General features: G+C 46.8%; 1 protein-coding gene across 17 annotated transcripts in view; it reads left to right on the top strand.

Annotated features, from left to right (window-relative positions):
- Positions 1–27,340, top strand: part of MACF1 (microtubule actin crosslinking factor 1) — a 302,261-nt gene that overhangs the window by 174,270 nt on the left and 100,651 nt on the right. For 16 of the 17 annotated variants that reach the window (XM_079988578.1, XM_079988577.1, XM_079988586.1 and 13 more), the window contains 10 exons: positions 4,458–9,878; positions 11,220–11,369; positions 12,468–12,683; positions 18,210–18,359; positions 20,413–20,640; positions 23,629–23,778; positions 24,223–24,456; positions 24,694–24,906; positions 25,338–25,880; positions 26,642–26,818. In XM_079988578.1, the coding sequence (XP_079844704.1) occupies positions 4,458–9,878; positions 11,220–11,369; positions 12,468–12,683; positions 18,210–18,359; positions 20,413–20,640; positions 23,629–23,778; positions 24,223–24,456; positions 24,694–24,906; positions 25,338–25,880; positions 26,642–26,818 (7,482 nt within the window). The remainder of the gene's footprint in view (positions 1–4,457; positions 9,879–11,219; positions 11,370–12,467; positions 12,684–18,209; positions 18,360–20,412; positions 20,641–23,628; positions 23,779–24,222; positions 24,457–24,693; positions 24,907–25,337; positions 25,881–26,641; positions 26,819–27,340) is intronic. The other variant, XM_079988576.1, reaches the window with a different exon arrangement.

Below are 27,340 nucleotides of genomic sequence, written 5' to 3'. Positions count from 1 at the left end.
CCATCCCAGGTTCCTCCCCAGTTTGTGATATTCTTTCTTTCCCTCCCCAGGGGTGGGAGAGAGAATCTGTTCTTGGCAGCACTTGTCCCTTCATCCACAGCCCTGATGACTTTTGAAAATCCTTATTAGTCAGCTCCATCCCATTCTCTCCCATCTTCTGCATTCTGAAGAGGTTCCTCCTTTGCTGAGTTGGTTTCTGAAGGACGAGACAAGAGAGAGTTTCATAAACTTGTTGATTTGGGCAGATGACAGACTAGGGTTGCCAGACTCCTTGCCCATGGAGGGCTCCTGTGCCTTTGGAATACTCAGGTTCCTTTGCAACCATGCTAAGGTGAAGAGGAAAGCTGCTACCTGATGCATTCTCTTAGGAAAAAATATAAAACTTTGCCACCCCATCTTGTTTCTTCAGCAGTACTCTGAAAATGAGTGCATTCCCCATGTAATCTGGGACTGGAGATTTCCAAGGATGCCTTTCACCTATGTTGATGATGATAATGATGATGAATTCCATTATAAGCTTTGCAGCACTACCACAAAAGAAGTTTTCAGCATGAATTTGAAAGCATAAATTACAGTAGCCTAGAGTTTTGCAGACCCAGTTTAGGTGAAGAGTTCAGGTGTCAGGGGTAGGTAAGTAGGCAGGTAGCAAAGAAAAGAGAGATAGAAAGAGAGAAAGGATCAGAGGCTGTTCCAAGACCCAGTAGCTCTTTAATGGCTGGGCCAGCTCTGCTACTAACAGTTATGATTGGGGGTTTGGGGGGAGAAGCTAAGGGAGGCAAGTGAGGTCATGGAGTAGAACAGAAAAGCCAGCAAAGGGAACCAAGAACCTGACTTAAGTATAATGCATGCTTCTAATCTGAAGCAAACAAGAGGAAAACAAATCTCTTTCTCCCCCTCCTCACCTCCCCACCCTCATGGGATGACAGTGCTGTGTTATTCCAATAATAGGATGCTTCACTGCCAGAAAATATTTCATACATTTCTTCCACACACTTCTGAGCTCCACTTTATGCCACCCTCCCTTCTGGCAAAAATGTCTTTGAACATCTGTCCCATCTGTGTTTCTTGGTTTGTTCTTCTGGAGTCCTGCCTGGGTATACTCTGTATATTACATGTACGTAAGTGTGGTATTCATGTGTCCAATGCAATATGTATATCTGTGTGGAGTTATGTTTTGACGCTTGCTACCTCCCTGTGTCTTGAAGCATTAACGAACCTATTAAAGCAGGAAGAAAGCCCTGTTGCCCTTTTTAGTATTTGAGCTAAAGGTTGTATGGGATGGCAGCCTTTCAGTAAATATAACCACTTCTGTCACTGAAGCATTAAAATGTTGTTTTAGATGTGTATCAGTTGCCCCCTGATCTGAAGACCACCATATCATCTGCCTTCCTGCAGCACCAGCTGTACAGGGGTAGGAGGTTCCATGGAAAAGACCATACTGATCTGCTCACGTTGTTCCCTCTTGTAACTCACTGGGAGCCAGCACACTTTGATTCTGGCTGCCCACTGCAGGAGATGCATGTGAACTAGCAGGGGTCTTCTAAAGAAGAAAGGCCAGAGTGGAGCAGAGTGACCAGAGAGGAATGGATTTTCCCAAGGAAGCTGTAGACCTGCTGTCACCAGTGTGGCTCCCTCCAGATGCTTTGGACTGGAACTTCCGTCAGCCCCAGTCCCGTGTGATTGTGTTGGCTGGGGCGAATGGGGCTGTAGCCCAAAACATCTGGAGGGTACCAGGAGGGTGAAAGCTGCTTTTAGACGTCTCCACTTATGTGTGGATTTACCTTTTACTTCGGTTTGAGTGCATCACAATTGTAGAAATCCTTTGGGAAGCCATTTGCCAACCTTTTTTGCTCATGGAAGAATCTCTAGATCTTGGTTGAAAATGTCTGGTTCAAAGCAATGGGAAACTGCACGCCAAAACCAAAATGACAGAACTCACTGCATTGAGCATGATGTGTCCCTGTTTGGTTTGTGTTCATGTGGAATTACTGTTCAGATTAACTGCCATCCTTGCTTCCAATTTTGTGTTGTCGTTTTTTAAAACTAACAATCTGGAGGTCACACCAAAAGCCTCACTCAGGAAATGAGAAAAAGTGGTGTGTGTGTTTTGGGGGGGATATTGTTCTTTCTACTTTTTTGTGCAAAACAAACAGTCGCATGCCGGATGCTAACACCCCCCAGCTTTTACACTGTGTGTGCCATACGGCTGAGCTGCTCCATAAAGGCTCTGTCTTCTTTCACTGCTCACGGCAAACCCCACAACTCTGGTAAGTAAAAAGCCTTTTATGACTCCTGTCCTTCCCCTCTTTTCTCTCTCTTTTCTTCTCTTGCTGATTTTAATATCTGGATGTGCATGTTCGGAGTCTTGATTGTGGTGCAAGAAGGCTTTGTAGGCCTTTCCAGTGGGTCCCTGCCCCTGCCCTGCTGGGCCATGAAATGGAGCTTTGTCAGGGCCACCTCTTAGCTCTGCCAATTTGGAGCCAGAAAGAGCACAGCCTCTTCTTAGGAAGTCTGGATGCCTTATCAGGCTTGTTTGCCTGCAAGCTGCACCCGTGGTCTGGATGGCAAGCAGGCCTCCATGGACGTAGTGAAGTCCAGTCCCCAGCCAATATGGCATCTGTACCACTCCCCCAAATATGGGTTTATGTGCAGTGCAGGCCAGAGATGGCCAAGGTGTGGCGATTCCACAAGTCTACGTAGTGCTACATCCCCCTCCCTTTTCCCAGCTAAACTACCTTCACCAGATTTCCGATTTAGCGCAAAAGTGCAGATTAAGAGTCCATGAAATTCCCATTGTGTGCTCTAGGGAATAGAGTTCTGGGCATGTTGGGAGGCTCTTAGTTCAAACTGCAGCATAGCCATAAGCTCAACTGCAGTGTCCTTGGGTAAGTCACTTCAAGTCATTTCTATAAATACCTGTGGTCTCCACTACATATATTCTCAGGACTGACATCCCCCCTTTTGTATCTCCTCAAAGGAGTATTGTTATGCTGCTTCCCTCCATCAGCTGTGGGGGTGGGGTTAGGCTCAGCTTTTGAAAACTTCCTGTAATGAGCCTGTGACCTAGTTTGCACACAGTTCTAAACTTGGCATTTTGTGCCAACTCTGCCAAGTAGCTTAATTTGTTTTCTTCTAACAATCCATGATTTCAATCCATGGTTTATTGTTCACTTACAAACCTTGGTTTGTTTTAACTATGGCCTGGTGTTACAGGCAAACTCAGCATCCTTCCTTTGCCATGGTTTGTTTCAGTCAGATGTTCAACAAGGCAAGAGGAGTTGGAAAGCAAACCAAACTTTTGAGGAATAAATTGTGCCTTGTTTGACCATCTGTTAACTTGCAGTGGACTGGTGGGTTGTTAAGTAAACTGTGGCTGAATCAAATCATGGCTTAGAATCGTATGCAAACCAGCTTATGTTTGGAAGAAACGCATTGAGATGTGTTGGCCTCCTTTCACCATTAGTTTACCAGCTAAAGCATCTCATCTGCAGAATACAGTAGTTGCACTGGATGAGCCGAAAGCGCCTCCTGGCTTGCCCTTCCTGTAACTGCAATTGTGATGGAGAGATGACTAATGGCAGACAAGCTGGGTCCTTCAGGCGGTTTGTCTTCCATGATCGGCCTCCGCACAGAAGACTAAGGAATCTCAGGGATGTTGTTGGAAAATTACTGCTAGATGTAGGTGTGAGCAGTGGCTGAGGTCCTTGTTGCACCTTGATACCTGTTCAAGTTGGTTCCAGTGTTTTCACACACACACCCCTTGCCCATAGTAATTGCTTATTCTGGGCTGGATTTTGACATGTCACGAGACAGGGCTGTGAAGCCTTCTGAAACACCATGGTGAGGGTGAACGTTGTGCTGAAATGTGAGAGGCTGCCATTTAAGTGGTCAGGGGAAAGAGCTCAATGGCATGGCTGCCTCTTCTTCCATGGTCTGCCACTTTTCATGCCTGTGTGGGTACTAAGCTTATGGGAAGCTTGAGGAGGGGGCTAAGCTTGTGCCACTTCCCCTCCTCCCTTTCCCTTTGCTTCCTGTTGGTGACCCTGTCTTGTGGCTCTTCTGTGCAACCTGTCTCTCTTTCTGCATATATAAATGCCAAAGGGTGGTGAGTGCATGGCACTCTCTCTCTTTCCCCATCTGTCTTTGTATCTTTATGTGGAACATCCTGGCCACTCGGTCCATCTCGCTGCTTTGGCTGCTTTGCTCCTCTTCATGGGTGTCCGAAATGTCTCAGAGTAGCCACTTATGGCTGGCTAGATTGAGCTCCAAACAACTTCCGAAACCAAAATCTTACAAGAAAAATCCTTATCCATTGGGGAATCTGCTCTCTAGTACCTTAAAAGACTGAGACATCATTGGACTTGGGGGTGCTTTATAGTTAACAAACACCTTCATAGTGGCTTCTCTGTTCTTGAACTTTTTCCCCTCTTTCTCCCCTCCCCCCTCCCTCTCTTTAGGGAATTGAGACTGTGGCAGGAGTGCTGGACCTTGGCACGATGGAAGTCTTTTCTGTTTGGGGGGCCATGCAAAAAGGTCTCCTAGACCAAGAAACAGGCCTTATACTGCTGGAAGCCCAGGTGATCACAACTGGCCTTGTGGTTCCCAATACCAGTGAAAAGCTCCTTTTGGCAGAAGGCCTGGCACGAGGCATCATAAACGACAGGATCTACAAGCTACTGGAGGAACTGCAGAGTGCCGTCCAGCTGGTAGACAACACAGATGCCAAAGGGAAGCAGTTTCTTCCACTTGTGGCTGCAATGGAAGATGGAACCATCAGTGAAAGCGTTGGGCTGAAAATCGCAGAAGTGCAGATTCTCACTGGCGGGTTTATAGACTTGTCCAGCCAAGGCAGGATCAGCTTAGAAGAGGCTCTTCAAAGAGGAAGCATTACCACCCGCCTTCATGGGAAGTTGGTTTCCCGTCTGAGGTCTTGCAAGGACTTGATTGACCCCAATTCAGTCAAGAAAATTAGCTTGAGCAATCTGATGGAGCAGTGCATCCTTCACCAGGAGACAGGATTGAGGCTGCTCCCAGTGAAACAGCTGGCAGGTGGGATGGTGAGCTTAACTTCAGGCCGAAAAGTGAGCATCTTCCGTGCAGTTCAGGAAGGGCTGATAGAGAAGCAGGTGACTGTGAGGTTGCTGGAAGCACAGCTCTTTGCTGGTGGCATTGTGGACCCCAAAAGCGGCCACCGGCTGACTGTGGATGAAGCCATAAGACATAATCTGATTGACCAAGATCTGGCTTGTGCCCTTCTGGTCCGACAGCTGCAGACAGGTGGCATTATAGATACGGTTACAGGAGACAGGCTTTCGCTGGATGAAGCAGTGAGGAAAGACTTAGTAGCATCAAGAATTGCTGTAGTGATTCTAGAATCCCTTTGGTCATTTATGGGTCTTCTGCAGCCCAAGTCAGGTGAGATTCTCCCTGTTACAGATGCCCTGGAGCAGGGCATCTTGTCTTCTGAGCTAGCCCATAAGATTCTAAGCAAACGGCAACACATTGAGGCACTTTTCATACCCCAAACCAGAGAGATCCTGACCTGGGAGAAGGCTGCTGAACATGGGATTCTGGACAAAGATGCCATCGAGAAACTGAAATCAATCCACCTTCCTGATGTCATGCCAAACATGCCCCTTGCAGATTCTCCAAGCAGGCAGGAAAGGAGTACCCCCCCCTCAGATAGCCCAGGGGACCTTAAGAACCAAAGCAAATGTCCACTAAGAAGCTGTGAAGAAAGGACATTGTTTCATTTGATGACTCACAGCTATGTCAACATCAGCAATGGCCAAAAATTGCTGCTTGTAGATGGGGAGTTAAATAACCTTGCTGAAATGCTTGTTGCAACTCAAGATAATGGATCAAATGCCCATCCCTTAAAAACTAGTGAAAGCCAACCCCAACAATGGGATGATTTTGAGGACGGGAAGACAATAACTGTGGTTACTAAAGCCCATAATGAATTCGCTTTGAAGAAATTTGAATTTAATTTATCTGTGTCCAAAGAAGAGCTTGAAGGATATATGCCCTCAGAAATTTGTCCATCTAACAAAACACTTGAAATAGAAATTGGAAAACTTCCAGTGAAAGAAATAGAATGTGTGAATGTAAAGATGCCAGAGATGGAAGTGGATCCTGTGGGAGACCTTAAAAGTGAAATGGATGAGTCCAGAAGAGAGCAAAACCTGATGACAAACCAGAGCAGGGATGAAATTGAACTGCCAGAGTCCAAATCCATCAAGGACTCCACAAATGGAAATGAAATGGAATCCACAAATGTGGAGATCTCGTGGGAAAATGTTACGTTTTCAAAAATGCAGGCAGAAGAGATGGTTTTCAAAGAGTGGGAGACTGGTGTTGAAATATATCCTGTTGAAAAAGAAACCGTTATATCCACTGTTGATTTGGAGAAACTAGAGGAATCTCAAAATTTGAAGGAAAATGCTATTGAAAATGTCACTCTTGCAGCAGAAGATGTAGCAGGTGCTGACTCTGTGAACTGGCTAAGTATTAGAAAAGTGAGAAATGAATCAGTTGAAAGTCAAGCTGAAGGGAAATCTACAGATGACTATATTATGGAAGAACAGTTGAGTACGGAAGGAAAAATGGATCATTTCCATCAAACTGATAGTTCTGCATCACCAAAACTGTCGACAGACTTGGGAGAAGACAACACCCTTAAAATATTGCTGATGCAGCTTCAGGATGGTGGCATAATTCATGAACAGACAGGGAAGAAGATGCTCCTAGATGAATCCATTGCTTGTGGAGTTGTACCCAGCCATACAGCCATCAAACTGATGGACAAGATGAAAATATTCAGTGGCTTCTTTGATGCTGAGACCTGTGAATCACTAACCACCGAAGAAGTAATTGGTGAAGGACTGATGGATGAGAAACTTATGCAGAAGGTGCTAGCATCTGATCAAGCCATAAGTGGTGTTATAGATCCACTTCGAAAAACCATTCTCTCCATCAAGGATGCATCTGAGGTTGGTCTGTTGGACAAAGAAACCGCTGCACGAATCCTGGAAGGGCAAGTTGTTACCGGTGGGATTGTTGACTTCAAGCGTGGCAAGAAAATGTCAGTCACATTGGCTTCTAACCATGACCTCTTACAGCAACCTACCCAAGAAGATCTTAAGAAACTAGAGAAAGCATCTAAGGGGAAAGGTGCTGAGGATGCCACCAAAGAGAAGCTAATCACTTTGCAGGCTGAAATAGGAGGCATCTTAGATCCTAAAACTAAAGAACCTTTGACAATCACCCAGGTTGTGGAAAAGGGCTTTATCACCAAGGAGAAAGCATTCCAACTCCTGACCAAGCAGATAGCTGATGGAGGGATTATTCACCACAAGACAGGCTTGAGACTTTCTGTGGAGGATGCTGTGGCACATGGATTGATTGACCAAGGCTTCTATGAAGATCTCAGAAAGGCAGAAAGTATATGCTTGCACCAGTACATTCATCCAGAAACAAAGGAACCTATGCCCTTGCCTCAAGCTGTATCCCTGGGATTAGTCAGCTCAGATTTTCAAAACAATGTTCAAGAAATACAAGCCTCAACTGGAAGCATATTCGAACCTGTTTCTGGGCAGAAGATTATATTGGCTAAAGCTGTGAAGGAAGGACTCTTGCCCAAAGCAATTATGGAAAAGGCCATTGCATCCTCTGAAATGAAGCATGCAATAATTGATCCAGAGAGTTGTAGGTTGGTCTCCTATCCAGAACTGGTCAGGAAAAGCAAAATTGACATTGAGTCAGGGCAGAGATACTTGGAAGTTGTTCCATTTCGAGACCTCAAAGATGAAGTGACTGGGAATGTACTCTCATATCCACAAGCAGTTAAGCTTGGCAAGGTAGACCCCATGCTTGCATTGAGGTTGTTGCAGGCTCAAGCAGACACAGGTGGCATCATGGAGACTTCGACTTGCCAAAGGTTGACACTGGCATCTGCTTTGGAGCGAGAAGTGCTGGATAAAGATACAGCTAAAGCCATTGCTGTTAATCAGCTCTTGGCTGGAGGAATTATTGGTACTAAGAGTGGAGAACGAGTGACGTTAAAAGAGGCCGTTGAGAGGGGCTTAGTCAGTGAGGAGTTAGCCAGCACAGTTAAAGAAAGTCTTCCAATAAGCAACAATAGATCTGAATGTGAGAACCTGGAAGAACGTGAAGATCAGCAGCCTCAGCTGTTGCTGCAAAATGGGACCTCCATGTCTGAAGTGTTAGGCTTTTGTGAATATGCTGCTGAGAATCATGATGAGAAAGAGACTCCAGTACCTTCAGCTATGGAGAGCAGCCTAACTGGTGATGCCACTAACAACTCTTCAAAAGGGATTCAAGAGATGGCAAAAGAAGTGGTTGAATCAGTGCCAGCCTCCTTTCCTTTTCCTTCTGCACTGGATAGTTTGGCTAGTCAGCTTTTAGCAGAAGACAGGCTGGCACCTGAGCTTGCCTATATGTTAGACCCAGCTGATGCCCTGAAAGTTAAAGCCCAGAAAAAAAATATTAGGAGGAAAAGCAAATTGAGAGGGAAAGAACTCCAGAAAGGCGAATTGGAAAAGCAAGGAGGAAATGATCAGGTGATTGAAAAGAAATTGGAAGGAATTATGTCTCAGGAAGAGAAGTTTGGGATGAATGTGATGATGAACCAGACAATTAATGGGGACCAGGAACAAGACAAGAGATTTACTCAGGAAGAGAGTGATGCTGCAGCCATTGTCCTCCAGAAGAAAACCCAGGGTATCGTACAGTTGGAACCTCTGGAGGTGTCAGCACCCAAGAAACTCAGTTATGTAGGTCAGACGGAGGAAGAAAATGATTTCATAAATTCTGAAGGACTTCCTACAGTTGTAGAGCCCAAGAAACAGGCCTCTGATGAGCTGCTGTGTGTGGACATCAAGACTGAACTACCAAGCCCTGGATCTCAATTAAGACCCTCAGATCTTCTCACTTCAGAAAGTATTGACTTAAAAAGCACCAAGAAGAAGAAAACAAAAAAGAACAAAAAGCAGTCTGCTGCCCCAGCAGAACCACTTAGGGTGTGTGGCTCTTCCCAAGAAAGGCCATCCCCTCCTACCCCAGATTCCAAGGAAACTTTGATGAGAAGGATCAAGGAGGAGTTGGCCTCTGGGGTTCTAGAATCATTCCAGGAGAATATATCTGACAGGGTGACCAGCAGCCAGACCACAATAGAACAAGTGGAGGTTGAGAGACTAGATCCACAGGCATTTGGAAAAGAGAACAAGCAAGACAGAATTAAAGCGAACATCACAGATGATCAGAAAGTGAATGTTACCCCAAAGACAGATTCACCCAGAGAGTTAACAGAGCAAGAGACTAGAATTTACCAAGATTCCTTGGTAGAGGTAGATAATCTGGAAGAAAGTGTATCTCAAGAAAAGGCCAAAGAACCAATTATCTCAAAGGTCCAAAAAGCTAATGTTACTACTAAGGTAGATGGCACAGAATCCTCAGGGCCTTCTGCACTCAAGACAGAACCCGTGCAAAACACAGAGATCCTAGAGGACGAGATAAGTCATTATCATTCTGTGCCTCTGCTCAGACAAGAGGATGCTGTCCAGGAGCTAACTAGAAACTGTGGAAGTGCTGTTGCCAAAGGAGTGCCTGTGGATGCAGAAGCAGAAGAGATGTGGCACATTGGTTCTATGGGAGACAAGAATATGGAGCCAGAGGCACAGATGCTGCAAGACCAAGAGTTTCCAGAAAGCAAGAGGGATATTTCTAGGCGAAAAGCACCTGTGCAAGACACTGAAACCTCAAAAATGACCAGAGAAAGCAAGGATGCTGATGAACCCACCTGTGTGGTTGAAGGCAGTGGGGAAGAGAGATGCCAAGATGCCCCCAAACTTGCCAAGGTAGGTGGACTTATTAATCTCAGAGACATTTATTCATATTGTGAAGCTAGCTGGACAGCTGAAATGAAAGTATATCTCTTGAGCAGTGGTGTAGGGTGGGTTGGGGGACACAGGGGAGTGCACCTCTGGGACTCTCTCAGAGCAGCAACAGCATCTACCAGAACACCAGGATAATTTATGGAGCCTCCTCACTCTGGTGAGTAAATGAGGCACTCATGAGGCTTTCAGGTTTGTGACAGATAAACATAGAGGAAGCCAAGAACATGAGAAAAAATAAGCAAGAGGCTAAATGCTTCTTTCTTTTGACTTCATGCAAGCAGTTGAAATTGTGGCATTTTCCCTTTTGCCGAGGTGATTTGCATTCCTGGTTAAATGCTAACAGTTGCATTTCAGCTTCTGGATTTTGATTTTGATTTTATTTATTGCTGAAGTTTAGTATATATTGATGACTTGGGCATGGATGGCTCTTTGGGGCTGCCATGATGCACTCCAAATTCTACCACTACACCACTGCTCTGGAGGCCAGGTAGTCAGCAGTGAAGGAGCAAGCTAAACCAGGCCCCCTTCCCTTTGGTGCAGCCCTGCCTATGTCTTCCTTTACAGTTGGCCAGCTTCAGGGACGAGGGGCAGGTGAAGAGGTGCCTCTTTCCCCATCATAATTTGGAGCTTGACTTGCCCCCTAAGAGTGCAAGGAAGAGGAAGGTACATGCCCAATATATGTGATATAGTGGGTGGGGGAATAGGGTACCCTCCAGATGTTTTAGACTCCAACTTCCATCAACCCAAACCAGTATGGCCAATGCTCAGAGATTATGGCAGTTGGCTGCCCCTGAAATACAGCCTGAAAGTCAGGGGTGGGGAACCTCAAGTCTGCAGGCCAATTTAGGCCCAGCAGGCAGCCCAGTCAGGCCTCTGCAGCTGTTTCTGGCCACACTACAACCTCTAGGCATTCAGCTGACACCTGGTGTCAGGTGCCCTGCTGGTGTCATGAGGTGCTTGCTTGTATCAGGGGGTCTTGAGTGGATATGGTCCTTCCAGAAAGCATTTGGTGCCAAATGTAAGGATTTCTTAACCAATTGTTGGAAGGTTGATAGCCAGGTAGACTGGTGAGTCACTCCTGGGAGAGAGTCTCAAGAAGATGGGCCACTATCAGGGAAACCTTACAGTCTTTTTAGAAATTAATATTTTATTTTAAAAATGAAATCTGGCCCCACAAGAAATGCAGTTTTTAGATGAAATAAGCTAGAACCATTCAAATAGAAAAGTCCAAGATTGTTGTGCTTTGTCTGTATCTCTCCTATTCTGTCTAAAACCTGTGTTTTAATGCCTCTGACTCCATAGGCTCCACACAGCAAACAGCTTTGCCTCAGCTATGATGAGAAATTGGTTGTGCTCCTGTCCAGAGTGCGTGACATTGAGATGCGCATCCAGCGGGTTCAAGTTGCAGATCTGAGTTCAGCAGCACTGCGGGAACTGCTTCGCCAGGCTGAGGTAAGAGAAGTGGCTTTGGTTTTCACACCTAAAGGTCACTTTCCCCAGTGGGCTGGCCATTATGGCAATTCACAGGAGAGCACCTTTGTTCCCTGTAAGCTCTGCCTGTAAGCTTCTCAGGGACTCCTGAAGAGTCTTGTGGCACCTCAAAAGGCTAACACATTTGTTAAGGTGTAAGCTTTTGTGGACTACAGTCCACTCGATCAGATGAGTTACTGTTGCTGTTCATTCTTTTCACATCCTCTGTAGTTTTTGCAAAGTACTTTTTAGCCTTTGGTCTGATCTACCCCTGTGATGCTGGGACGCAGGTGCCGCTGTGGGTTAAAGCCTCAGCGCCTAGGACTTGCCGATCGAAAGGTCGGCGGTTCGAATCCCTGCGGCGGGGTGCGCTCCCGCTGCTCGGTCCCAGCGCCTGCCAACCTAGCAGTTCGAAAGCACCTCCAGGTGCAAGTAGATAAATAGGGACCGCTTACCAGCGGGAAGGTAAACGGCGTTTCCGTGTGCGGCTCTGGCTCGCCAGAGCAGCGATGTCACGCTGGCCACGTGACCCGGAAGTGTCTCCGGACAGCGCTGGCCCCCGGCCTCTTAAGTGAGATGGGCGCACAACCCCAGAGTCTGTCAAGACTGGCCCGTACGGGCAGGGGTACCTTTACCTTTACCTTTTACCCCTGTGATGTAGATCACACTAGGCGAATGAGGCTGAGAGAGTAGTGTGTGCGTGCGTGTGCGTGCGTGTGTGTGTGTGTGTGCGCGCGTGTGCATGCATCCATGCATGCCGAAAGCTGCAGAAGGGAGTTCAGGGCCATTGTGAGAATTGAACCCTGGTCTACACCCTTACACCAGATTACAATTGTTGGTTTTGTTTTTTACTCGTACTGGATTGAACTATTTGGACTAAATCTTGCTTCATGTTTGGACGATGACACATGTACAAGAGCTTCTTGGGTTCTGCTGCTTGGACAGGATTACCATGACCTGAAAAGAGTTGAGAAGCCTTAACAGCAGACAGGGGGAGTGTGAGGCTCAAGTTTGTTCCAGCCTTGGCAGGACCATTTGTCTTGCTTAGATGTCTGCTTATAGGTACCCTTTTGCTCTTAGGCCTTGGACGCAGAGCTAAGGAACTTGTCGGCTCCAATGAATCAGGAGCTGGAGGCAGTGAAAGGGATTGTATCCAACCCTCCCTGGGAAGTCCCTGAGCAATTACTGAAGGCTTTGGAGAAAGATGCCAAGAACCTTCAGAAGTCTTTTGGCTCCGTCAGCGAGGCTCTGGACTCTTGGCTACTGAACCTTCGTGCTGCGACAGAAGCAGAAAAGGTACTGCACTCCTTACGGCCTTCCTTTGGCAAGGAGGCTCCATGTTTGTTCAAAGAAGGTGCTTGTCGATTCTATGGAAAAGGAATGTTCTGGGAAGCACAGGACCCACCCTTCCAGGGTCCTTCCAGGCGGGTGCTTATTGTGGGGTGACTGCTCCTCGCGCATGCAGGAGTTGTTGTTTTTGCAGCATCCACACAACATCATTGGCATCAAAATGCCAGCCTGTCTTTCCCCCCATTTAATCTGGATCTACACTTTCTGGGGAATATACAGTGTTAAAAAAGAATCCTGTTGCAATATCCGAACAACCTTTTTTACAATATTAAATTCCTGTCTGGAAGCAACCCATATTTTTCCTAGAAGGGGTAGAAAATGGGCCATTGTATGCAAGCAAAATGGAGCTGCAAAGGTCTCATGTCGGAATGTCCCCCCCCCCCCACACACATTGCATAAGTGGAAGTTTGTTTTATTCATTCATTCTCCTGCGTGTGAGTGTCTGAGGGCCCTGCTCCTTCCTGCCACTCACCATCTGGCCTGGGGCGGGGCCTGAAGCCTCATAAGGACTGCTGCGCTCTGCTGCCCAGGAGGACTCTCCTGTATGTGAGTGTCTGAGGGCCCTGCTCCTTCTTGCCACTCACCATCTGGCCTGGGGCGGGGCCTGAAGCCTCACAGGGACTGCTGCGCTCTGCTGCCCAGGAGGACTCTCCTGTATGTGAGTGTCTGAGGGCCCTGCTCCTTCTTGCCACTCACCATCTGGCCTGGGGTGGGGCCTGAAGCCTCATAAGGACTGCTGCGCTCTGCTGCCCAGGAGGACTCTCCTGTATGTGAGTGTCTGAGGGCCCTGCTCCTTCTTGCCACTCACCATCTGGCCTGGGGTGGGGCCTGAAGCCTCATAAGGACTGCTGCACTCCGCTGCCCAGGAGGACTCTCCTGTGTGAGTGTATGGGGCCCTGCTCCTTCCTGCCACTTACCACCTGGCCCAGGGCAGGGCCTGACGGGCCTCACTAGGACAGTTGCTGTTACTGCTGGAGGGGTGCAGAGTGCTTTTAAAATGTTTTTAAAAATTTATTTTGAATTTTTTGTATGTGGGGGGTGGGGGTGGGGTGGATGTTTATTGGGCCTGGGAATTTGTTTGATTTTATGTTTTTGTAATTTTTATTGTTTTTTGTTTGTATTGTTTTATTTGTGTTGTTGTTGTTGTTGTTTTTATTGTTTTGTTGTTCTTTTTTTAAAGTGTTATTTTGTTCTTAAGGGGAGGGGTCAGGGCTGCTGGGGAGTTGGTCCCAGCCAACAAAATGGCTGGGACATGTTTCACAGGGGGGAATGCACTGGGACAACCGATCTCAGTGATCACGGGTAGGAGGAGGAGTTACGCTAAGACCAGACCATGTCATTACAGAGGAGGCAGGTTTAGTCGTTGTCTGAGGACTATCCCTGCCTCCGGGTCTGGTCCTGACCGGATGGATACTAGAATCAGCAAGGGATACCCACATGACCTGAAAGTGTTGCTGTGCAATGCCAGGTCAATGATTCATAAGACCACTGCCATCCATGACTTGATCATGGATGGAGGACTTGACCTGGCATGTGTAACAGAGACTTGGTTGGATGAAGCAGATGGGCCTGTCCTTGCCGCTGCTTGTCCACCAGGTTTCTCTTACGCACAGCAACCCAGGTCATGTGGGCGGGGAGGGGGGGTTGCAGTGATTTTTAGGAAGTCATTAGTTTGCACCAGGCGTCCTATTGGGAAGACCCAATTTTCCGAGTGCATGTTCTGGAAGTTGGGCAATGGGGGCAGTACAGGATTCCTTTTGGTGTACCGACCTCCCCGCTGCACCAAGGATTCCCTGCCCGAGCTGCTTCAGGTCGTGGCGGATGTTCTCCTGGAGACACCTAGCTTGGTTGTCCTAGGGGATTTTAACATCCATGCCGACACGACCTTACAAGGGGCCGCTCGGGACTTCGTGGAAAGCATGGCCTCCATGGGGCTGTCCCTGAATAAGTCTGGCCCAACCCATAGCCGCGGACATGCCTTGGACCTGGTGTTTACCTCTATGGATGTTGGTGATCTGACACTAACTAAAAGCGAAACGAAAGAAGTGCCATGGTCAGATCACTTCCTGGTGCAACTGGACTTCTTTGCGACCCATCCCCTCTGCAGGGAGGTGGGACCGATTTGGATGGTCCGCCCCCGCCACTTAATGGATCCAAATGGTTTCCAGAGAGTGGTAGGGGATGCTTTATTTTTTTAAAAAATAAAATTGTTATTAATTTCCAAATTTTTTAACATAAACAAAAGCAACATAAAAACAAACGTAAAAAATCATATTTTCTTAACCTTATTTCCATAACCCTCTTTTCCCGGACTTCCCCATACCTTTCCCTTTTTGCATCCTTAATTATAAGCCATTATTCAGCAACCCTTCTTAACCAAATAAATATAAATTCATTCTCTTTTTCAATTCCACCCTAAAATTAAACACAATTTCCCGCTGCAATTCTACATCTTCTTTTCCCTATGGTAGGGGATGCTTTATCCCATGTTGATGGCCTTTCAGCCGATTCCCTGGTGGCCCGCTGGAATGTGGAGTTAACCAGGGCTATTGACTGTTTGGCTCCGAAGCGCCCTCTCCGATTGCATGGAGCCCGGAGAGCCCCGTGGTTTTCCACGGATCTGAGGGCAATGAAACAATCGTTGAGACGGCTAGAGCGCTGGTGGCGGATAACTCATTCTGAATCTGACCGGACACAGGTTAGAGCTCAACGTCGAGCCTACCAAGTGGCGATAGCGACGGCGAAGAAGACTTTCTTCACCGCCTCTATTGCATCTGCAGAAAACAGCAGCAGGAGACTCTTTCAGGTGGTTCACAATTTAGCGGAACCACCTGTAACATCGGGGCCCAGTACGGGCCATATGTTCTCCTGCAATGATTTTGCAAATTTTTTTGCAGATAAAATTGCTCAGATTCGGGAAGAAGTAGACTCCACCGTGGGAGCAGGGCCGGGGCGGGAGAGTGCTAGAGTCCTGTCTGGTCAAGTTGTGTGGGATCAATTCCAATCTGTTACCTCCGAGGATGTGGACAGGCTGCTTGGACGAGTGAAGCCAGCCACCTGTCTCCTGGATCCTTGCCCATCCTGGCTTATAAAAGCTAGCCGGGAAGGACTGGGCGATGGGCTTCGTGGGGTGGTGAATGCTTCCCTCCGTGAGGGAGCCTTCCCAGACCCGCTGAAAGAGGCGGTTATTAAACCGCTTCTTAAAAAACCATCTTTAGATGCGGCCACGATGGCCAATTATCGCCCAGTCTTAAACCTTCCATTCTTGGGCAAGGTGATTGAGCGAGTGGTTGCTGAACAACTCCAGGCACGCCTGGAAGAAGCGGACCATTTGGATCCCTTCCAGTCGGGATTCAGGCCTCATCATGGGACTGAAACTGCCTTGGTCGCACTGGTTGATGATCTCCGGCGGGCTAGGGACAAAGGTGAGAGCTGTTTCCTAGTTCTGCTGGATCTCTCAGCGGCGTTTGATACCATCGACCATAACATCCTTCTGGACCGTCTTGAGGGGCTGGGAGCTGGGGGCACTGTTATACAGTGATTCCGCTCCTTCCTCCTGGGCCGTGTTCAGAAAGTGGTGGTGGGGGATGAGTGTTCAGACCCCTGGGCTCTCACTTGTGGGGTGCCTCAGGGTTCTGTCCTCTCCCCCATGCTTTTCAACATTTACATGCAGCCACTGGGAGAGATCATCAGGAGGTTTGGGCTGGGTGTTCATCAGTATGCAGATGATACCCAGCTCTACCTCTCTTTTAAATCAGAACCAGTGAAGGCGGTGAAGGTCCTTTGTGAGTGTCTGGAAGTGGTTGGAGGATGGATGGCGGCTAACAGATTGAGGTTGAATCCTGACAAGACAGAAGTACTGTTTTTGGGGGACAGGAGGCGGGCAGGTGTGGAGGATTCCCTGGTCCTGAATGGGGTAACTGTGCCCCTGAAGGACCAGGTGCGCAGCCTGGGAGTCATTTTGGACTCACAGCTGTCCATGGAGGCACAGGTCAAATCTGTATCCAGGGCAGCTGTTTACCAGCTCCATCTGGTACGTAGGCTGAGACCCTATCTGCCTGCAGACTGTCTCGCCAGAGTGGTACATGCTCTGGTTATCTCCCGCTTGGACTACTGCAATGCGCTCTACGTGGGGCTACCTTTGAAGGTGACCCGGAAACTACAACTAATCCAGAATGCGGCAGCTAGACTGGTGACTGGGAGCGGCCGCCGAGACCATATAACACCGGTCTTGAAAGACCTACATTGGCTCCCAGTACGTTTCCGAGCACAATTCAAAGTGTTGGTGCTGACCTTTAAAGCCCTAAATGGCCTCGGTCCAGTATACCTGAAGGAGCGTCTCCTCCCCCATCGTTCTGCCCGGACACTGAGGTCCATCTCCGAGGACCTTCTGGCGGTTCCCTCACTGCGAGAGGTCAAGTTACAGGGAACCAGGCAGAGGGCCTTCTCGGTAGTGGCGCCCACCCTGTGGAATGCCCTCCCATCAGATGTCAAAGCAATAAACAACTACCTGACATTCAGAAGACATCTGAAGGCAGCCCTGTTCAGGGAAGTTTTTAATATGTGACATTTTAGTGTATTTTTCATCCTTGTTGGAAGCCGCCCAGAGTGGCTGGGGAAACCCAGCCAGATGGGCGGGGTACAAATAATAAATTATTATTATTATTATTATTATTATTATTTCACAAAATTTATATACTACTTGATAGTAAAAATAGACCTCAAAGTGATCTACAAAAATGATAAACAATAAAATTATCAGTAAGAAAAATCAACCGTTATTCACAGTAGACTAAAAGCAGATTAATACTCACATCAACTTTCTAACCCGTTTGTCCTTAACATGCCATTAACAGCATAAGAATATAAGAACAGGCCTGCTAGATCACGCCTACACCCATCTATTCCAGCATCCTGTTCTTGTTCTCTTTGTGGCCAGCAGATGATTTGGGGGAAATGCCAAATAATTAAGTGATGTCCTGGGCCTCAACCATACATTGTCCCACCTCTGAACACTGCCTGTGTGGAGTGTGTGCATCTGAGTTTCAGTGACCACTTCATGCGACAGTTTTTGTGGGGGAATATTCATCTGTGCATAATTTTCCCCCTTAGTTTTTCTTTTCTCTGTTCTCTTGCACAGTGACTCCTCATGCAGCAATAGGAATTTCTTGCGTACTGAAAAAGACTTCCTTTATTGCGCCCCCCCCCCCGTGGCAAACATTATTTAAAAAGCAGCCACTGCTACTGCTGCTATATGTGAGCCCATTCACAAGAGCTCTCCTATCACATAGATCTTGAGAGGAGAGTCACCTTGTGGAGACACTTTTGCTTCAAGAATAGGCCAGAGTTTTGCGCCTGTCAGCTAAAATGCCAATATTTGTTAAGGTTTGGCATCTTTGGCTGACCTTGATTTGCCCTTTTGTTCCTATTCTGGTTTTAATTATTATTTCTCTGTTGTTGTTTCATTTTGAGGCTGAAATCCTAGCACAGCATGGGAAGCTGCAGGGCAGGCTCCAGGAGCTGCTGAGCTGGGCGTCTGACACCACAGAGTTACTCAACCATCTAGAGTCCCACACTAAAACTGATGCCAGCAGCTTGAATTCCTGCCTCCAGAGCTACAAGGTAGTTGCCATAGCAACGTCACAGGCTAAGCCTGACTGGGAGGGTGGCAACTTCCCACGGAGGGGGCTGGGAGTTCCTGGTTGTCCGCATGCTAACTAGGGGACCTATACTCTCTGCTGAGAGCATCCTTTGGACCAGTCACTTTGGGCCTTCTGCCTTGGCTCACTTCATTTCAACCAATGAATGCAATTATCCTATCAGCTACTCAATATTTGTAAAAAGGCATATGTTTAGGAAGTTGTCCTCAGTATTTACAAACTCATTCTGGGACCTTTCCAGCTCTGGAAACAACAGTTAGCCACATGAGAATGGCCCTGCTGTATTGGATCATTGGTCTGTCTGGTTGAGAGTGTTGCTCCCATATGGAGCCAGATGCTTCAGGGTATTTCACAAACAGGGCTGTTATGGTGGTAGCCATTTCCTGCTAGTTGCTAGCCAGCATCCTGACCACCAAAGGTTGCCTTTATGGAAATTCTGGTGGATGAATTAGGAGGGCCAGATTGAGGCTGGTAGGCCTCTTTTTTCTTCCCTCCACTTTTCTTTCATTGCCCTGAGTTGTCCTCCTTTCACTCCTGTTTTTTCCACCACCCCACACCTTTTGGCAAGATTCAAGAACTCTGCTTAGTGGAGACTCCTTGCTTGTCTAGACAAAGCTCCACCCCCCCACACACACACCATGCGGGGGGGGGGGGTCCGCATTATGATCTAAAAATGGATCTGTGATGGCAGTTAGCATCACCCATGCATTTTGCGCCAGTAGACATCACAACCGTTTGTGCAACACTGTGAGTGTTGTAAGTTATAACCATTTATGGCTATGAATTGTGTAGTTTTATGATCTGGCATTTGAAAAAAACAAATATTTCCTCTTCTCTGCCTGGAGCTCTTGAGAGCTTTTTGTGGGTGTGTGGCATGCCTGAGTTTGCAACTGGCTCCTCCCAAGATAATATGACTGGGAAGCCAGACCTTAAGCTATATGACCTGCCAGCCAATTCCTTTCCACTTAGAACAGCCTTTGCCAATCTGGTGCCCTCCACATGTTTCAGACTACAACTCCCATCAGCCCCAGCCAACGTTGGTTTGACTTAGAATGTAACATTGCCGGGCATTTTTTGTTTTTCTGGGTGATGGGAAGCTCCCCAGGGAAGGGTGGGCGGGGTTTAGTTTCTTTGGGATGGGAAGGGAAACCAGACTACACCCTGAAGTCTTAGGGTGTAGTTGTAATGTATATTTTAAGATATAACAAATGTAAGGAGAGCATTTGAGAAGCAAACCAAGACTTCTGCATCAGGCTGCAATTCCACATTAGGTTCCCAGGGAGAAAGAGCTTGCACCCTGGGGTGTCTCTAAAGTTGTGTGGGAAAAATTGATTTCAGTTCTCATTTAAAGGCGAACCTACCAGCTATGCATGTCCTGAAACAATATGTGAACTGAAATTCACACTTCTCCGAATTTTGTGTTCCTTTCCAAGCAAATAATTAGTACAGAAATGCATATACTAGGGGAATGCATACATAGATGCATATATTAATGAAAATAACACATTAAAATGCTTTATATAAGGGGGAAATGGCCTGCAAAAATATGTTTATTGGGCAAAATTACATAACAAAAATGTGTGTAATTGAAGTGTATGCTAAAATACTGTTTAATTTTCATTAGGACTTAAAAACCACACACAATCTGGTGCAAAAATGTGAATGGGAAAAATAAGAAACTGAGAGAAACTGAAATTGACAGACTGACCCATCCTTAGGTGCTTCACCTTCATCCACTCACAAATTCATGGTGTGTGAGAGACAGAGGGGCAGAGAATGAATTCAGACTGGCTCTGAGCTATTTCTCTGCCCTTCTCTCTAGCTCTAAGTGTGTCAATTTCAGGCTATCGGGGAAAGCTTCCTGCCCCGATGAAGGACCATCAAGCCTCTTTTGTTTTAAAGTCTCTGGTCACTTGGTCATTCAAGCAGGTGAAACTTGCAAAGGTATCCTGCGGGTGACTGAAGTCTCAGAGTGGCTACATTTTCTCCCTCTTCCCCTCTCTTGACATGGCCAGGAGCTGAAAAGGCCCCTTGCAGATACCAAAGCTCAGCTTGATGCAACAGCCCTTGACATTCAGTTCTTCATTTCTGAGCACGCTCAAGACTTGTCCCCAGAGCAAAGCAGGCAGCTGTTGAGGCTGCTGAACGAGCTGCAAACATCCTTCCGGGAACTTTCAGAGAGGCTGGCCACCCGGGCAGAGGTCCTTCAGGTCTGTCTCCAGCAAGCGGAGCAGACAGATCAGGTGACAGTGGTGGAGTGGCAACCTCTTTGCTGTGTCATATTTAACAAGGAGCAGGATGTGTGTCTTTTCCTCTTTAACCAAGCTGCCCTTCCTACAGTTTCTGTATGCATCCTTTTGCAATTAAGTTGTGGCATCATAGAGTGCGTCAGCTGCTGCTTCAAAGCAGAGAGATGCCTCATTTCTGTGTCTCTCTCCTTCCATCCTCCCTTTCACAGAGTGAGTCAGGACTCCAAATAGGTGACTGTTCTAAGGACAATGGGGGACACCAGTTAAGCTGGTTTCTGTCATAGTGGTGGGGCTGAATCTCAATAAGGAAGGCTAAAGTAATGTCCTGGATGGAGCAAAAGGGGAGAAAGCGGAGCATTAAAAGCAACACATTTGTGACTCAAGTGTTAGCCCAGGGTATGGGGGACTTGTTGCTATCTGTGGTTTTTAGCTGTAATAGATGTGCAGATGCACAGTATGAGTGCAACAGGCACAGTGGTCCAATATTGCTCATGAACAAGCAGCCTGCTAGTTTATGCTGCAGAGTCTACTGCGCTCCTCACTTTGTTGAGTCAGGAGCAACAAACCATGAGCCCTGCTTTAATGTGTTGTGCAAAATGCTGCTCGTGGCTTATTTATCTCCAAACAAGTCACACTTAGTAAGCCAAGAGACTGAGTACCAAGCTTTGTTAGTAGAGGAACAAACCAGGAGTGCTGGTTTGTATGTTATGGTTTGTGGCACGTAGGCAGAACCTTTGGCCTGCAAATCTGTTTTCCTCCAGCCATGGCCACTTTTCTCTCACCTCCATCATCTGATTTCAGGTGTGTCAAGAAAATCTGTGGGTACAAAGGGAGAACCTTTGCAAGCAGTGCTTGCTTTTGGTAACTGTTTAAATTTTGAGTGGTTCCAACCTGCTGGTCAAAGGGGATCACCGTTACCTATCCCTGGTTTAGGACTTGACACAATGCATGAACATGGTGGAAATAGTGCAGAATACACAGTTGCACGCAAGGCCCACTCAGGGCTGCAGTTTAATCAAAACCACCTCCCCCCCCACCTGTTGTTCCTCTGACTTTTCTCAGACTGGAGAAAGTCTTTTGGGAAAAGTCAGTACAGTCTCTGCAAACATAGTTACCATTCCAGCCCCTGTTCTGTCTTATATTTAAGGAATGGGGTTTTGATATGCACACTGGTGTTTTAAAGGTGCCGGGTGCACTTGCCCTCTGTGTACTTTTACCAGCAGATATAAACACATTCTTGGTTACCCTCAAGCTTTCCTCACTTTAGCAGCCTAATTTTGGTGCTGTTGTTAAATAATTGGGAGCAGAAATCCTTGCCAATCCATTGCAGATCATCCAAAGATCTACCCAGCAGGTCCAGTCTACCATTGCTTACCCCTGCCCTTTTTTTAGAAGACTATCATTAGGAAGCATAAATATAATTTGGAAGGATTGTGAGCTCAGCTCAGTTCTGGTGTTTAGAACCCACATCAGAGACACTCGCAGGCTCCAGTTGGTGGATCTTTGGGTTCTAGCGAAGCACAAAATAGATTCAGCAAGCTTGAATTTTGCCCTCCACTGATCTAGAGAATGTAGAGTGAATATTCTAAGAACAGGAATAATATCTGCTACTAAGACCCTTCTGTGCTTCTGAGTTCAGCAATGCATCCACTTTGGCCCTTAAGAAGTGCACACAAGGATGCTCAATAAAGATGTGCTTTTGCAGCCCCCATAACTGCATGCCCCTGCCTCTCTTTTTCCTTCAGACACTGCTAATACAAGCAAGGTTTTGTTTAACAATTGTCCCCTTGTAATGTGTGCCTATTCTGCCTCTCTTCTTTTTGTGTATGTGTGTTTGTGTGTATTAACCGTTTTGCTTTGCCTTTTCAGATTCAGTGTGCTCCCATCCCTAATGCGAGAAGATCTTGTTATGCTGCTGAAGAGTGCTTTTTTAGCAGTGCTCTTTTCCCCTCTCCTCCTCCTCAAACTGCTTCTGTTATTTGGCTTAAGGAATGTCTGAAAATGAACAAAAAAAGCCCTGTTTTTCATTTGGCAGAAGTTTGTATGTTTTGATCGTAAGGCACCAAGGGAAAGACAAATTGCACACTGGTTGAAAGAAGGATGGCCCAGGGTCACACATCATGCTCAATGACGCCCTATTTGCAGGACTCCCAAGAGGATAATCTGGGACTTGGTTTGGTGCAGTGTCCAAAATTCACTCACACTCACTCTGTCTCTCTTTATCTCTCCCACTGTTCCCAGAAATAACATTTTTTTGGTTTATAGCAGTTGTGCAAGGTCATTTAGCACAGCTTGTTATTCCCCAGGTATCTTTTGTTCTTGAGACTGGGATGCAAAAACAGGGCTTCAAGCAAAAGTTGGGTTAATTGCTTTCTAGCCCTGACAGCATAAGCCAGAATAACTGCCTCCATGGAAATGATTTATGTTTGGGTTCAGTGAATGTGTTTTCCCCCACCCCTCAGTGGGAGAAAGAGGCATGAAAAGTGTTACATTGGAATGCAAAAAAAGAAAAAAGGATTTTGCAGGAAAGGTTTTCAAGGAGAAGACCAGATTCTTCCTTCCTCCAATTTTCCTGCAAAAGCCACACAGATTTTGCCATCCATTTTCCCTCTGATAAGTCATCTTTCAAGGAAAAGGCCATCATGTCAACATCAGTCCTTGATAAGTGGGCTGCTCAATGGGAATAAGAGAGGGAATTAAAGGCAGAAGAAAGAACCTAGATGGCAAATGACTCCATTTTAAACCATATACGCTTTGATGTGCCAGACAATGGACCTAAATGACCGTCTAGAGCAAAAGTAAAGGGTGAAGCAAGAGAGTGTGTGAGAGAGAGAGACGATGCCTCTTGCGAGCCATTGACTGCATCTGCTTAAGTGCTTTCTATTTTGCAACTTGTTTGGCTTGCATTTGTGGTTTTAACAGTTGAATTGACAGGCATTAACAGGTGCTTTGTTTTTGTTAAACAATGCAAAATCTAAACAGACACTTCAAGAACAGCAAGCAATACGCAGCCAGAAACTGGAGGAATTGTGCACCTGGATGAACCAGGCTGAGCACAGACTGGTGGATCCACAGGGAGCAGCGAGGGAAGGGGACCTCTCTGTACTCCAACAGAGCCAGAGTGACGTTAAGGTGAGAACACAATTACAGGAGGCTGGACCACTGCACTGTGTTTCCCTTGATGGAGCTGGTAGACCAGGTGGCAAAACACATCTTGTGACCAGGCTGGGTGTTTCTTCTTTCCACACTCCAGCATCTGCACTCATGTTTTTTTCTGTCTTTGTTACAATGCAAAGTGTGTGGCTTCTTTATTTGCTTTGTTTCATTTGTAACACACCCCTCAAGCCGGTAATCCCAGGGCAGAGTAGGTGCACCATATATAAAAGCAAACTAACAATTCAACAGTTCTAATAAAATCAACAAGACAGCATGAAATCCAATCAGCATAATCTCTGCTCAGAAATCAGTGGCCTCTTGCCTCAAGAACTCAGCATCATTACAAGTCTGTGAATACCAGTTTACAGTTGTGCCAGAGATGGTCACTCTCTTTGCTGCTCTTTTGATTTCTGCCATTAGGACTTGCAGAGAAGCCTGCACAGCCGAGCAGCCTCTTTTGCTGGTGTCTTGAAAGCGACAGAGGAGTTCCTGGAGGAGAACCGGACCAAGCTGGACCCCAAGGAACTGGCATCCCTGCAGGAAAGGCTCTGCCAGGCCAAGGAGCAGTACCAGTCCCTGCAAGAGAGGACGGAGGCGGCGCAGAAGGAGCTTGAGAGTGCTGTGAGCACTGTGGTGCAACAGCAAACAGAAAAGGTACAGCACCACACAACCTGGAGCTGGTGTGGAAGATCCCTCCTTTGCATAAGGAGGGAGTTGGGTAAACTTATAAGAGGCTGTGTGTTGTCCAGTGCTCTCAGAATTGTAGTGGGATGCTTCTGAGGCATGCAAAAAAAATTGCATAACATTATTGACATCAAAATTCTAGCCCATATTTACCCATTCTGTGCTTTGTAATCTATCAGCTTCCTATGCACTCTGCTCTGTTTCCAGATTAGAGCTGTCAAAGACTTTGAAGAAAATAAGAGTAAGATTGAATCTCTTCTGCACTGGGTGGCATCACTAGAGCAGCCCAAGGAGCTCACAGAAGCTGAACACCACCGAGTGGGTCTAGTGACTGGAAGAGTCCAAGATAACCCTGATGGTGGATTCAAGGAGGCGGACAGAGTTGAAGAAGATCTCACTTTGCACTATGAAAGCTTGAAGGTTGGTGGGGTCTGCTGGATGGAGGGTTGAGTTAAAGATCTAGGTGTAAAATCCAGCTAAGCTAAGAAAACATTTGCTCAAAGTCAGGAGTGGGGAACCTTTTTCATTCCCAAGGACTGCATTTCTTTGTGGGGAGCTCTGTCTTCTGGCAGAAGTTGGTAAAATCAGGATAGTCAGAAAGAACAGCTGAGGGAGGGAGGCCTGCCCCTGCTGTCCCCCAACATTTGCCACCTGTGGCAGTTGCCTCATGCTGCCTAACAGTAGGGCTAGCCCTATGGGCTCGATATTGCAGAACTGTATGAAGGCTTTGCATTTTTGAAGGTGGCTGCAGTTTCCCTCCCTAGCCTTGTAAAGGGCCCAGGTTCTAATTTCACGGAGTCAGTGTGGACTTGGATGTACTACAGCCTGGTTGTTTGCTGCTGTTGTTCCAGGTCCGCCATCAAGAGCTTCTCTCTCAGCAGCAAGAAGTCATTCTAGCTACGCAGTCAGCCCAGGCCTTCCTGGACAAGCAAGGCCACAATCTCTCCCCGGAGGAGAAGCAGAGGCTGCAGGGGAGGCTGGAGGAGCTGAAGGGACAGTATGCCACCACCTTGTCTCAGTCTGAGGTGCGACTCAAGCAATCACAGGCGCTCCGGGATGAGCTGCAGAAATTCCTCCGGGACCATGTGGAGTTTGAGGCTTGGCTGGAGCAGGCCGAGCAAGAGCTGGAGAGGATGCGTGCAGGAGACGGCAGCCTCGAGTCCCTTCAGCCCCTGCTCCAACGGCAGAGCAGCTTTGCGGAAGATGTAATCTCACACAAGGGGGATTTGCGCTTTGTGACAATGTCCGGGCAGAAAGTGCTGGATGCAGAGAAGGTGGCGGCAGAAGCTGGGACTGCTGGGGGGCCTCCAAGGCCTGAGGTTTTAGCTACTGGGGTGCTGGTGAAGAACAAGTTGGACGATGCCACCAAACGATACAGTTCTCTCCATTCCAAGGTACAAGAACAGTGATAAAAAGAAGGTGTAGACCTCTGGATCTAGAACAAGAAGGCCATAGGACAGTGGTTCCCAAAAGTTTGGGGCCAACCCCCCCCCCCCGGTTCCATAAACTCATCTCCAGTTCCCCCTACCCCACCTTTTTTAATACAAAAAACAAAAAATACACGTTATTCAGAAGAGCAGTTGCCACAACCCACTAAGGAAGATAAGAACACAAGAAAATTCAGAGAAGAATTTTGCATGAAAAATAAAATAGCAGTAAAATTTTAAATACAAAGCATGGAAAGTGGGAACTTTGGGAACCACTGTGATATGACTTCATTCCTGGAGCTTAATGTTGTTGATTTTTTATGATTTGTACATAGCCTTGGTATAGCATAGTGACAGAGTATTGGACTACGTTCTGGGAGCCCGGGGGTTCAAATCTCCATGTGGCTCACTGGGTGACTTTGGCCAGTCACAGATTCTTAGCTCAGCCTAACCCACAGTTAACACGATGATAAAATATGAGGGGGAGAACCATGTCTGCCACTTAAGCTCTTTGGAGACAAGGTGGGATAGAAATATAATTATAAGCTACCGATTGTGGGAAATTGGAAGATGAGCTTTCTAATCCCTTATGATCTCTACAACTGACCATGGTTGCCATCTTGGCTATCCATCTGTGTGGGGTTGGGCAAAACCTGAACCTTGCTATTGCACTGTATCCTTAGACTTACCACAGAATCATCTGTGACAATTGTCTCCTTTTTTTGCAGTGCACTGCGCTTGGTTCCCATCTGAGTATGCTCCTGGATCGCTCTCAGCAGTTCCAGGACATAGCAGAATCTCTCCGGACGTGGCTACAAGAGAGCGAAGAGGCTATGGCAACTCTCCTGTCAGAGCCTGTTTCTTCAGATCCAGCCATTTTACAGAGGCAGCTTGCCAGTGCCAAAGTAAGTGAACAGGGCTCATGGCTCCCCTGGCTTAGTCTTGGAATTGTTAGGAATCTGGGTTAGCATATGGGGTTGTACATTACATATATGGCAGCCTTCACCAAAACTGCTACCCTCCAGATGTTGTTGGATTCCAATTTCCATCAGCCCCAGGCAGCATGGGCAGTGGCCAAGGATAATGGGAGTTGTAGTCCAACAACATTCAGAGGGCACTCACATGGGGAAGCCAAGTATGCTGCCTTGCTTTATCTCAGTCATAGAATGTGTAGTCCCCAAAAGAGCACAGACGTGTGCAAAGTACATTTTCCTCTACACTGAATATTTCATTCATCCATTCATTCCATTTATTCATCTCATAATGAAAATATTTCCCTGGGTGACTTACAAAGTGATATCAACAAAATAAAAACTTATTATTCAGGAATAAACCAATTAAACCCACCCAGCAACAATTAAAAAAAAAAATCAGTGCAACGTGACCAATGTATATCAATAACCAATGACCAGTTCACTGCCTGTAAA

Source organism: Podarcis cretensis, assembly GCF_951804945.1.
Source record: "Podarcis cretensis genome assembly, chromosome: 8".
Lineage (NCBI taxonomy): Eukaryota > Metazoa > Chordata > Lepidosauria > Squamata > Lacertidae > Podarcis > Podarcis cretensis.
Note: the sequence above shows the minus strand (reverse complement) of the source record. Positions and strands in the feature narration are given on the sequence as shown.